Below are 12,586 nucleotides of genomic sequence, written 5' to 3' on the forward strand. Positions count from 1 at the left end.
CCCCCCCCCCCGCTCCCAAGGTTTTCCCTCGTGCCATGTTGGGATAACAGGCAGCAGAGCAGTTAAGAGGTCAAAATGCAGCATCGTGTAAGTGTAATAAACCAAAAGTACAGTTTCTGCTCTTAAAATTAGTAACATAAACTACATGCAAGTTACAAAACCCCCCCAAAACAGCAGATAATCAAATTCTTCATAGCAAAGGCCAACAAAACAGGGTAAAATCAAAACCTGCTTCCCCTCGCCTTCTTGCTACAGACAGGGCGAGGGGAGGAAGAGAGACAAACACTCAGTACGTCCTGGATAGAGAAATATATTTGCTTCAGAGAATGTCTCCCCTATCTCCCCACACCCTAAAACAAGACAGGGAAAACTAATAGTCATGAATGTAGGCCAGCTGAAGCTAAAAAACCAGACCTCATCTGGAGTCGGCATCACAGAGTTAACATGGTACCCCTGAAAAGTGCATCTTTAGGGAAAAATTTAAAAAAAAAAAAAAAAAAAAAAATTGGGGTGATGATGGTGGAGGAAGCGAGGGGGAGGCAGCCCCGGGAAGGACTAGTTTCCCCGGAAAGCACTCTGTGCAGCTGAGGAGGCTGCCCCAGCGGCTGCGTTCTGGAAGCTCCGATTGGTGAGGATGCCTTGGGAAAACTCTTCCTGGGCCCTTTGGAAACTGGCTCCTGTGCGCCGATACAGGGAATGCACCTGGGAAACAGGAGAGAAAAAGAATCAGCTCACAGTCATGGGTTTGCTGCACACACGCTGCACACACCCTGCTTACCAGCTTGCTCCTCCTCAGCCCCATCGCTAACCAGCTCTCCCGGCAGCTGGAGAGGATGGCCATAGTCTCCATCTCACCTGGCATGTGATGCTACAAATTTCAGGAGACCCTCTTTTCTTGTAAAATGTGGAGCTCTCAGTAAAAACTCCCCTCCCTATGCTGTGATGGTATGGACACTCACGGGGCAGGACCTGAAGGTGCCTGCAACTACAAGCATCAGCTATTTCCTTGAAGATAACAATTTTGGAGAAAAGGAGGAGGAAGCAATAGAAACAGGACTAGTTCAGCCTGTCCTTGCCTTCACCAAAGCTACATTCCTGCTGTTAACTGCAGAAATGCAGCCCTCATGTGGTCAATCAGAAGGAGGAAGGGGGGCTTGTGTTTGGGAGCCAGCAGGAAGGCACTTGTTTGGATCCCACCAGGCTTTGACAAGTCCCACATTGTGGCAGCAGCAATTGTAAAGCCCTGGATACCCAACTAAAGCCGCCTCCACTCAGCCAACTCTGGACAGAATCAAGCTAAAGAGAGATGCAAGAAATTTGATGTCCGTGTTTGATGAGGGTGACATTTGGGACCTCGCAGACCATCTTCTCTGGACAGCAGCCAGCGCAGCAAGCATTACTACACCCTTCTTTATTCTAACGTGCCTGGTTAATGTCATGCCTTACTGAAGCATCTGTGCCTCTTGTTCCCTCCCCAGATGCTGCTTTCCCACCTGCAAGTCCCCTTAGTGCTCAAGCAACTTGGCACCGATGCAGGAAGCACAAGCAAAAATACTTCCATTAAAAGATCTTGACAGTGCCCTGATTACCTCTTCAAAAGCACGGTAATCCCCAGACAGATGAGAGGAGGTGGCAACCCCAAGATACCCTGGGAGCAGCCTGACCTGTGGATCAGCCGAGACCTCACCTCGCCTCCGAGGCACTCACCTGCTTCAGGAGGAAGAGTGAGAGAACCGCACACAGCGTGAAGAATCCTGCCACCACCATCATGATAACAGCCACAGCCAGGTTCCCGTGCAGCTCTGACAGCGCCGCAATCCATCCGCTGCAAGAGAGGGGCAAGTAGGGTGAGCACGGGGAGCTTTTGACCCTCAGGATGAGATGGAACAGTGGGAGAAGAGGCTGCACAAGAGCCCTAGGGGGAAGGTTACAGGGAAGTGCAAAACCGAGCAGAACGGCTGTGGAAACAGGGACCCAGAGCTCATCCAGGCACTCGTTTTGGGGCTAGAGTTTCCATTATCATTTTTAGAAACAATTTACCTCGACACAAGAAAATCAGGCTCACCCTACCCACGTTACAGCCCTGGCTCCCAGCTTACCCCCCTTAAGCAGCAAAGTCAATACCCTTGGCGCCACCATAGATCAAGTCACTTCCACAGGCACCTTCTCAAAATTTGGCCAAGTAGTGTAAAGATACGCTGGTACATCTAAATTGGAAGAGATCAGCTGGCAGATCTGGAGGCTAGATCTACGTATCACCATGACAGCTCTGCATGGCCAGGGACGTAAGTGTTCGGAGGTGGCAGAAAAAGGAAGGAAGGGATAAAGCTAGATCTACAGAAAGGAGGAAGCTGGCAGTTGTTGAAGGGAAGGGGCAGGAAGGATGCCAGGAATTATCACTCCCTGGCTGTGGGCAAAAATACCAAGACACCTCACTCAAAACACCTTCCTGGGTGCTGGAGAAAGGAACCTTTCCAACTGCTAAGCCAAGCAAACCATGTGCCACCAGGAGAGAGGGAATCAAGTGAGCCAAACTGCCCCACTTGACGTGCGGCACAACTTCTTCCTCATTATAAGGAAGCGGAAAGGCACACCATGCACTACAGCCAAAAATAAACGCACTGTCTGGCTGGAGGAAACACAGCAGAAAGCTCAACACACGCTCTCCAAAGTCAGACTAAAAACAGAGTGCCCCCTCCTAGACCCCCGTGACAAAGGCAGCACCAGCTAGCAGGGGAGGGAGCAGGAGGACAGCTTTGCTCATGAGCCATTCTGCAGGCAGAGGGCAAAAATAGACAGCAGTTTCACTGCGCTCATCACCTGAAGACTCCTCCTCAGGAGAAAAACCACTAGCTGTTAACCTTTTCACTGTTCACAGTAACTCCGGAATCTGATCCCCAGCCAACGCAGCAACGCGAAAAGCAAGCCTCTGCTTTCACTGCAGGGGGCAGCTGCTGGCAAGAGGCCTGTTGGACCCACTCCAGAAGCCCAGACTCATCAGGCGCAATGTCACGAAGAATGGGTGAGGGTAAAACCCTTTCTGCTTATTTCTTGAAGCACAGCCCACCAACAACACACCTGAGAGAAATTCAGGAAAAGTTTGGGGACCAAATCTAGCAGCAGTATCAAGTTAAGCCGCACCCAGACTCCAGATCAGAGATCCCTCACCCCCACACTACAGCCTCCATCAGGAGAGGCTCCATTTTAACACAAGGCAGATGCAGTCAATACTAGAGGCTCAGCATCAAGAAGGGATAAGTATTATGTGTAGTAAGTGATGGGGAAGGCAGCAGGAGGCACGGAAGGTTTCACATACTCCTTTCAGCGCTGGCCCGCAACAGCAGCAAAGGTATGTGCCTTTTCCGGGACTAGGATGGGAAAAGCAGAGGAGAGAGGCAGCCCATCTGGGACCTGCCAAAGCTGTCAGAGAAAAACCACAGGAGAAAGAACAGAGAGCTGTCAGAAATGGACCCCAAAGCTCCTGACAGTCACAGCCCTGATGAGAAAAAGCATCCATGCAGGGCTGTGGGCTGTGATATAGCAGCCCGTGAAACCAAGCTTACCTGTCTCCCCAGCCAGGAATGCCGACAGCCTGGATGATGTAGATTGCTATTTGGCAGAAGAAAATGAAAAAGAAGACGAAGAAGCTGAAGGAGCTGTCAGACCTGCAGAAGAGACAGCAGGAGTGAAACCCAGGACATGATCCCTGCACAGACTCCCTTCTCTAAGAGGAAGGGAAACAATTTCAGTGAACTCCTTTGTCCCAGGGAAAGCTGCTAAGGGGAGGTGATTCCAGGAGGAACTTATGCAGCAACACAACTTACAACATGTCCACTGCGTTATCACAAAACCACTGCTCTGCCCAGTGTAAGGTGGGGGTGAAGGCAGCTTCCTTAACACATGCAGCATGCTTAACAAATTCATGTGCCAAACAGGTTCTCAGAAATGAATACAAAAGCAGAACCTGATGATTGGCTAGACTTGGGGTTCAAGACAAAAAAAGACCACCATAATTAAGTTCCACTAGATACTTCCAGAATGTTTAGGAACAAGCGGGTTTGATCTTTTTAACAATGCAAAGAGCTGGAAGAACTCTGCAGGCAATATATGATTGGAACAGATAAAACCAAAGCTCCTCCCACTAAAAGATACATCCCCATTACAGAAGAAAATAGTACTTGCCTGAAAGCCTTGTAAATTGGTCGGTACCAACAGAGAAAGGCACAAGGGGTGAATAAAATAAACCACAGGATCGAGAGACCAAAGTCTACTCCTCTGTCTGTCTGGACTGTGAACCATGCCAAGCAAGCAAGCAGGTTTAGGAGCAGGGTAATTGAATGCACTGTTCAGGATGGGGGAGAGAGAAAAAACACCAGTAAGTTCTTGGGAAACTCAGAAGCATCCCTAGTCTCTCACTGAGCACATGGAGCTCTGCAGAAATTAAGGAGAGTTTGGGTCATCTAATTTACTTGCCTCCCTTGAAAAGAAAATGGAGATTAACCTAAGAACCTCACCTGATCCTGCTGCTTACACCCAAATCTGAAATCTTTTCAGAGCACCAAAATTGACAAATACAGTTGAGAGGGTTGAGAGTAGACCCAATCTCTGAACTGTGCTGCTGTCTTTCAGAGTCTCAGGAGAGTTGTTCATGTCTCCACTAACCAATAATCAAAACTGTCATGAATGAGCTATTCCCAAAGGATAAACTTGGAGTCCTTTACATTTGCCCTCATAAAGAAGGAAGAGAGGCATTATTTTACCCTTGCAGACAACACCTACAGAATTCACTGTAAAGCAAAGCTCAGCATTTGATACAGAATCTTCTTCAAAACAATTCTTACTAGAGTTCAAGCTATTACTTACGCATCCACAAGTAATACAGCATCTTGCATATCCGCTGGTAGTCAGCTGGGATGTCTGCAGAAAAATCCTGATAAAAACACGGTTTGATCGGACACTTCTTGGGAAGAGGTGGCCAATTGTTCTGCCTCGCTGTGGAAAGGAGAAAGGAGCAGTTCTTCATTTGCTCTTCTCTCACTGGAAGACTACTTCGCACACCATAATTTGCAATTAGCCATTCATACATGCTGATATTAAAACCTTGGAAGAAGCTAGGTCTTGGTAAGTAACTAGGTTTGAGCAGGCAGCACAGCAGGGGTGTGTTAACTCCGCTGGCAGCAGCAAGGCAGACCAGCCTAGTTTGAGGGCTTTCCTCTGTGGGAGGCAGAATTCCCCTGCAACAGCCAAAGGGCCATCACAACTCGGCACAAGCCCAGATTCAGCCGTTTAAAACCAAGAAAAGGGGAAAATACTGTTTTGCTGTGGTTAACAGAGCCTTGAGACTGGAAAAAAAGCTTTACTGCTCTCAGTGAAAAGCCTTAACACGGCAGCATCACACAACAGCTCAGACATGGATCCAAAATTGGTGTTTGAAGAACTTAGCGTGGCCAAATACAGATCCTGAGAGCATGCTCGAGGGTGAAGACCCATCAAAGCTGGCCTCCAGCATCTCATCTCTGAGCTCATTTCCCATCTTGTAAGTTATGGGATGACAGGTACAGTCCCAGGAGGGTTGCCACAGCTGTGAAGGACTAGAGGAAAGACACATGGCTTCGAAAACAGCTGCCTGCACTTGGACAGCCTGAGCTTTCATCAAATCCTGACAAACCAAGCAGGCCAGACTTCCCTGGGCATCACGCTCCCTGCAGGCAGGGCATTGCAGGAAGCAGTACTCACGATTAATGCTGGCTGCATTATTCTGCAATTCCCTTTCTTTCTTCTCCAGCTCAGCTGCCTTCCTCTCTAACTCTGCCTGCTGCTGAAGAAGCCCAGCCTGTGCTGCTGCAGCCACAGCCTAAAGTAAAGGGAGAAGAAGGTAAGTCCTTCCCTAACCGAGGCAGTGGCAATACCACCAGCATCACACCAGATGCCAAGCTGGAAGGGAAGCAAAGGCAGTTCAATAGCAAGGGTTGAGAACGATTTGAAAGCTGAACACCCATGGCTGATTTGAACCATCTTGATGCTTTCAGCTTTACCTGCTGGAGGAGGAAATCAAGATCAATGCAGAACTCCAGATAGATGTTCTTCTGTTATCCCACAAGAAGACAGGGCTGGAAGAGCCCTCAAGTGGCTATCGTCTCGTTGCCCATCCTCTACAACCTTCCCTTTCAGCAAAGTTATGCTTTTCTTGTTGCTTCTTCTACCTCCCAGTTTGCCTCACTGCTCTAAGCACCTTGCAACAGAGCAGCAAGCAGGACTCCTGAGTTTATCAGGACAATTCCCAGCTAGGAGAGGAGGTTCAAAGGCAAGGCAGAACAGCTGTCTACCACACCCCTTCAGCATCTCTTCTACCTGCTTGCTATTCAGATAACTGATCCTTTCTTCTAGCAGCCTCAGCTTCTCTGTTCCTTGGATGAGGTGATCCTGGCTGTCGGGTACTTGCCAGCCAGTCTAAGCAGAGGCTGTAACATATAGCTAGACTGCATTTACGCTCTTGGAACCAAGTGTGTCTGACCAGTCACCAGAACTAAGCTAAAAGCATTAGCAGGATACATTTCAATGTTTGCAGAGGGAAGCCAGAGCAAAAAAGATATAAGGCAAAGTGAGCTCTGCCACCAGAGGGACAAGGAAAAAGACATAAGAATTGAGTGTACGTATTCCCTATAGAGATCTGCTTCACAAGGCAGGTACAAATCCAAGTTTAAAAGACCACCTGCAGCTTCCCACATACAACTCCAGCAAATCCCGTTCCCCTCCTATTACCACGTGCCTCCCAAGGCCCACAGGAGCTCCTCAACGCTCTCAGGCCAGCTCTTGGGAGGGCAGTGGTGAGGGGTGGCCATACCTGGGGAGTGGGCTCCACGGATGTCTGCAGGACAGCAGGCTGCGAGGGCCCAGAGGGCTGCATGGCTGGCGTCGTCCGCGCTGCATTTGTCTTGATATAAATCACAAACAACAGGGCAAAAACATTACACATTGCTTCTTTTAGTAAAGGATAGTTCAAGTTTTAGCACCGCTAAACCAGAAAGCACTAGCAGGAGGGAACTGTTTTCAAGTTTGTTAGTTCCTTAACGCACAGGGCAGCAGCACTTGAGGATTAGGGCTGTTAGGCAAACAAGAAACAAAAAGGGATTTTGATCAGTTGTTTAAACCACAAATATTGCTCTACTCCGGTTTCCTGTTCTCCTTTTCCCATCTCACATGGCAGCAGCCCGGAAATAAGAACTAAATTCTTGCAGCAATCCATCAATGGTATCACCAGAGCAGTTCAGCTCCCAACCCAGAGACCAAATAAATATTGATGTGTCCTGCCACAAAACATCTTCCCTTTCACACTTCATATAGCTTTACAGCGAGCCAGCAGTGAGTTTGAGAGAAGCTGTTCCATGTGAGGAGAGAGCTCCAGCTGAGACTTCCTTAGTGCTCCAGTGCAGGAGCAGTTCCATGCAGCTTGCCATGCACGCAGTGAACTACTACTCATGGGGAAATCAGCTGCAAACACCTCACTTTTTCTTTTAAGCTGCGCCTATCAAGGCAGCTTCTGCACTGCTAAAACCACCACCAAGATACCTAGTGCAAAGACACATGGCACATACCAGCTGGGAGCTCTCAGAAAAGGGGTTGAATTCATCCAAGCCACTCTGGCTAGTGTTTGTGAGCTGTGTCACCGAGGGATCCTGAAAGGAGAGAGAGCAAAGACAAATCAGCATCCGACACAGGTCATCATTAGCTTCTCTGGCACCCACGCTGCCTGCCTTCCATCCACTTGTTAGCTGGGAACAGGATGGGGTGAAACACACCCCCGCCACAGGCAGATGGCCCTGGCTGACAATGAATTTAAATAACCAAGGAGATGACTATCAGCAAGGCAAGATTTGGGAGCAGAAGTAATCTCCTGTTCAGCCAAGAGGTACATTTGAAGAACTACAACAAGCTTTTGGCACAGGAGCCCTTTCTGCAGATTACTACCACTTACCTACAGTGAGTTATTCCTAATTTCCAGAGACCTGAAGCAGGACACAAATCCATTCACCCATAGTCAGAATATTGCTGGAGACCCAGGACTACCTCCCAAACCTCACTTGCACCACAAAGCAGGCGAGAATCCACAAAGCACAGTAGAGCCTCACAAAATGAGTTTCCAGGTTCAACTGGTTCTGGCTAATAGGTGTCAGCTGCCACCCAGGGCATTTGGAACCAGCAAGTTAAAATGCCAGTGATTGCTCTGAAAAGGCAAAACACCCAGAAAAGCCGAGCTAGAGGTGTGACACCAATTACTTTTGGAGGTTTTCATTCTGCTGGCATAAGAGCTGCATTCACCTGTACTCACAGCATCTCCTGCTTGTCTCCATCAAATAGTCTAATTGTTTAGACAAAGGCTCTCAGCACCTCTGCCAAAACTTCCCTCCCTTACCTGCAGTGCGCTTAGCTATTTTTACTTCTTCCTTTATACACACTACTTCCCATAAAAGATGCCTCTTTATAATAGCCAGACTTGGACCTCCAGAGCGCTTCTCTCCACAGTTATTAGAGAAACGAGGTACTTTTTGAACTCGGAAATCCTACTGTGAGAACAGCCTGGCTATCTAATAGCTGGGTGTGGGGTGAGAAAATAAATTGGATTTTTATCCCTTCCTCCCCCAGCAACCCATGTCTCGAGATCAGTCATTTTAATTTTGTGGTTAATGGGATGAGAAGCAATTGAGACTGCGACAAGGTGAGAGCAAGCAATCGAGGTGTGCAGGGCTGACTGAGTCTGTGTGCTGCAGAAAAGTCATGTGGCTTGTCTGAAACCTGCTGGAGACATTCCCCGGGGTTTTAGCGCAGCCTTCTGCTGAGCAAGATGCATACAGAACAGTTAATGAGTAACTTCACACATCTCCTCGATAGCAGGCACTCCCTACGCAACAGGTTGCACTAGTTTATGAATCACCCTGGGCTGAGGAATCTCAGACAAGGTTTTGGATGCTGCTTGATGGAAGTACAACTCCCCGGACAGGCAGGGCTATAAAAAATGGGGAGCACCAGCAGAACTGCCTCACTGGAAATAAAGGCTGCAAGGATCAAGGCAGAGGTTTTATTTCACTACTTACTCCTCTGGAGGCTTCAGCTTAACCAGTTTTGCAGCCACATGGGCTGCCGACACCAGCTTACAAGTCAGTTAATGCACGACAGCTACTGCATGCTAGCATAATACCCTTTAATTCAGAGCAGGCGAGGACCCAGCCTGACTAAAGTCCAGCAGAAGACAACTGCACAAGGAAAAGAAACTCCCTTAAAGGTATGGGGAAAGGAAAGCAAAGGTTGCATAACCACTTTAAAAGCCTGAATGGTCAGGCTGTGAGGAAAGGGCTCAGAAATAAGGAGAAACACTAGAATACTGAGGTGAAACACTCATTTCTCTCTTGCTGTCGCTCCCTTCCATTCAAGCAGAAAGCCCCTGAATTAAGGGGAGGCTCCCCAGCGCAGCACTGCTGTCAAAAGGGCAGGCTGCCAGCGGCCTGAGCAGGGCAGGGAGAGCAGCGCCACTGTTTCACTGCTTCCAGCTGCAAAACAGTTTGATTTCAAAGGGAGACGACCTCTCATCTTACCGTGTAGCTTAAAAAAAAAAATTACTTAATTAGATGGTACAGCAAAGGCAAGGCAGCTCAGCTTAACTCACTTGCTATTGTGCAACTGCGTCTATAATAGATATACAAAGAGCAGGGAATTTGCAACAAAGCTGAAGTGTGTTTGGACATGTGCCTCTGTGCCCTGGATAGGGCAGGAAGGAAAACAGCAGCTGTGAGAGTGATAAGGCACCAGCTTCCACAAGCCTGGACTACACAGCGTGAAGGATGAGTAAGCATGAGAGACAGAGGAGATGAACGAGAAGTTGCCCACAAAATTCATTCTTTGGTTATTTTCCACAAGCTCCAAAGGAAAAGGCAGTTGACTTTCTTGAAACAAGCCTGAAACTTTATGCTGTGAAACACAGAAACAGGGATTTAATTCCAGCACTTGTAGCCACATTACCCAGCTGTTCCTCCTCCAAGGAGATAATAGCACCCTCCTCTGCTCCAAAGGTCCCCCACACCTTTCCTTCCAGAGGGTTTAGTTGTTAGGGCCTCCAGTTAAACTCAGGCAATTATTCTCAACTTCTTTCCTGCTTCGGAGCTAAGAAAAAGCCTGAGCACTTGAAGGCTCTCTTACTTCTCCAGCTATTATGCTTAATAAGTATGTCCAGCCACAAACTTGATGCTCACAAACCAACTGGATCGATCTGCAGAATGCCAGCAAGCAGATCCACATTTGTCACCCTTCCTACCATCACTTCCTCAAGTAGCAGGGATGTGTGATGTCATTTTTCATCATTTCAAATTCCCCAGTGCAGAATAATTGCACATTTCGTCCAAGTTGCACTGACATAAAGATTAAAACTGTTCTCAAATGCAGCGTTTAATATGAATACAAAGTTGCTGTCACACTGTGCCAGCCATCAGAGCTGCTTAAATATTCTAATACAAAAGGTTTGTGCAAGAAATTATATTCTTCCATTTCTTTCCATTCCCATAGGTTAAAGAAACAAAACAAAATGAGATGCCTCTGTAGATGAGAGCAAGGCAAGAGAACTCAAATGAGAATTACCTGGAACTTAACACGGCTGTCTAAATCTCACCAGTCCTGCAGTCAGCCACCAGTGTGGGATCTCAGAGCACTGCCACTGCTTAGAAGATGAAGAGATGATTGAGAGAAACCTCAAGGATTTTATTATCACTATCTCTAAAGAAGACAGAAGTTTCCAGCCCTCTCTGAAGTTTTGGAGATAGCTGCCACTTACAGTAGGCTACTGAATAAATAAAGGCAGTTAATAATCGCTTGTTAACCAGTTACAATAAGTAACAGAAAGAAGAGCCAGAGATATTTTTAGTGGAACCAAACAAGCTTATTTTATACCAAGCTTAGTGAACATCATGAATAAATTCTCCTCAAAAGGCAAAGATCCCCAGTTATGTCAGGATTCGCAGAGTATGAAGTGCTATACTGGGATCCACAACAAGGAAAGACAACCCTGGTGCTCTGCTCGAGAGATAATTATCAGCATGACAAGGCTGAGAGAGGGAAGACACTTCTAGTCTTTCAGCAAGACCTCCAGAGCGTATGGAAGGGGATGTTGGTGCCTGATGGGTGGGCAAACCATTCCCCCAGCCCTGCACAGCACTGAGCCAGCACGTAGATCCAAACCCCAGCAGGGAACAGACTCATTTCATCAGATTTACTAGACTGGGGCAGCGCTGTCCTACATCACAAGATGCCATTTTCAAATTGGAGAGACAGGGCTTTGAGGCTCCGGGTAGCAGCAGTCAGAGATTCCTCACATCCAGCTGCTGATGACTGGGGAATTTTGCTTTGAAAAGAAGGGACAAAGGTGAACACAAAACCTCACACTCTCAAAAAGAGGATATAAAACCTGCCACAAAGACCAGCTCTAGCCCCAGAGAGTCATGACTATCACAGGGCCAACCGTACATTCATCCTCATTAAAAAGTAAGGCTGACATCAGAGCTACCTGTTGTAAATTGCATCCAATCTTTTCTGTTTAAACAGTGAGTAAGTGCGAGCACTGCCCTGTTCAGTCTGATACCAGAACAGCTTTAATGTGCATAACACAGCAGAATATTTACTTCCTCAGTGGTGAAGCAACAAATCCCTACATGAAGAGCAACTGTTTGTGTGAGCCATGCTATGTTCCCCCTGTGGGAGGAATATTACAGGAACACGGTCACCCAAACCCTTTCCATTACCGAGACACACAAAAGCACGTTAAAATAAAGATGAGGAAGATCAAGGATTTTTTCCTTCTGATTTCTCTTTGATTCCTCCTGAGCCTGATCAACAAACAGTTTCACTTTGGCTTGACCATGAAATCAGGGGTCAGGAAATCACTCCTTCCTGCAGATTACAACCAAGCCAAACAGCAAAGGTAAGGCAGCATCCACAGCTGCTTATTGATGAAAGTCAAATCCCAGACGCTCATTTTCACACCACTGCCACATGAATCAGGTCCAAGAGGCCATTCCCAGCCAACTCCCTGAATGTGACCCCATGTTTCAGAGCACAGAGATTAATCCCATAGATGACAAACCCAGTGGAAGTCTCCGTGGCTTTGGCTCCTAAGAACCACTGCCAAAGGATGTATTTTGCCTTGTGGGCTGTTTTAAGAGGACGTTAAAAACAGGCCCCAAAGAGACACAGCAGTCGGCTACACCGCCCTGTAGCACAGCTAAGAGAGGGCCCTCACCGGATTGTTTTTAATACTTCCACAACTCAGGCAGCCACAACTATTTCAGCATCATCCAAGGCAGGGGCAGACCGCTGGCACCGAACCCTCCTCGCCAAAGCCTGGGGAAGGGAGGGGGGGGCACTGGGGCTCGAAGCCCAGGGTGATGCGAGACCCCTCCTCGAAGGGAGGCGCGGTCCGTTCCGGGGAGATATGGGGGCTTCGAGCAAGCGACGGCAGGACGGGCTCCCCGCGCCTGCGAGCAGAACCGGGGCGGACCCCGGCTGGGTCACACCCCTCCCGGGTAACCCCCGGGCGGCTGGGGAG

General features: G+C 48.0%; 1 protein-coding gene across 1 annotated transcript; it reads right to left on the minus strand.

The window, feature by feature from the left end:
* Positions 1–294: 294 nt before the first annotated feature.
* On the minus strand, positions 295–7,726 carry SCAMP2 (secretory carrier membrane protein 2). The gene is made up of 8 exons (XM_026855832.1): positions 7,596–7,726; positions 6,845–6,934; positions 5,737–5,854; positions 4,864–4,992; positions 4,183–4,342; positions 3,564–3,665; positions 1,708–1,825; positions 295–702 (listed from the first exon to the last, which is right to left on the minus strand). The coding sequence occupies exons 1-8, from the start codon at positions 7,707–7,709 to the stop codon at positions 556–558; spliced, it is 978 nt and encodes a 325-aa protein (XP_026711633.1). The 5' UTR covers positions 7,710–7,726; the 3' UTR covers positions 295–555.
* Positions 7,727–12,586: the final 4,860 nt, after the last annotated feature.

This window comes from Athene cunicularia, assembly GCF_003259725.1.
Source record: "Athene cunicularia isolate RWA chromosome 10 unlocalized genomic scaffold, athCun1 chr10_part1, whole genome shotgun sequence".
NCBI classification, from domain to species: Eukaryota; Metazoa; Chordata; class Aves; order Strigiformes; family Strigidae; genus Athene; species Athene cunicularia.

Excerpts from the sequence above, each read along its gene's own strand:
- SCAMP2 (XM_026855832.1), bottom strand. The coding sequence starts at position 7,709 with ATGCTGATTTGTCTTTGCTCTCTCTCCTTTCAGGATCCCTCGGTGACA. Across the intron at positions 4,993-5,736 it reads TAATGCAGCCAGCATTAATC|CGAGGCAGAACAATTGGCCA; the intron begins GTGAGTACTGCT and ends TCCTTTCCACAG. Across the intron at positions 703-1,707 it reads CACTCTTCCTCCTGAAGCAG|GTGCATTCCCTGTATCGGCG; the intron begins GTGAGTGCCTCG and ends CCTGTTTCCCAG.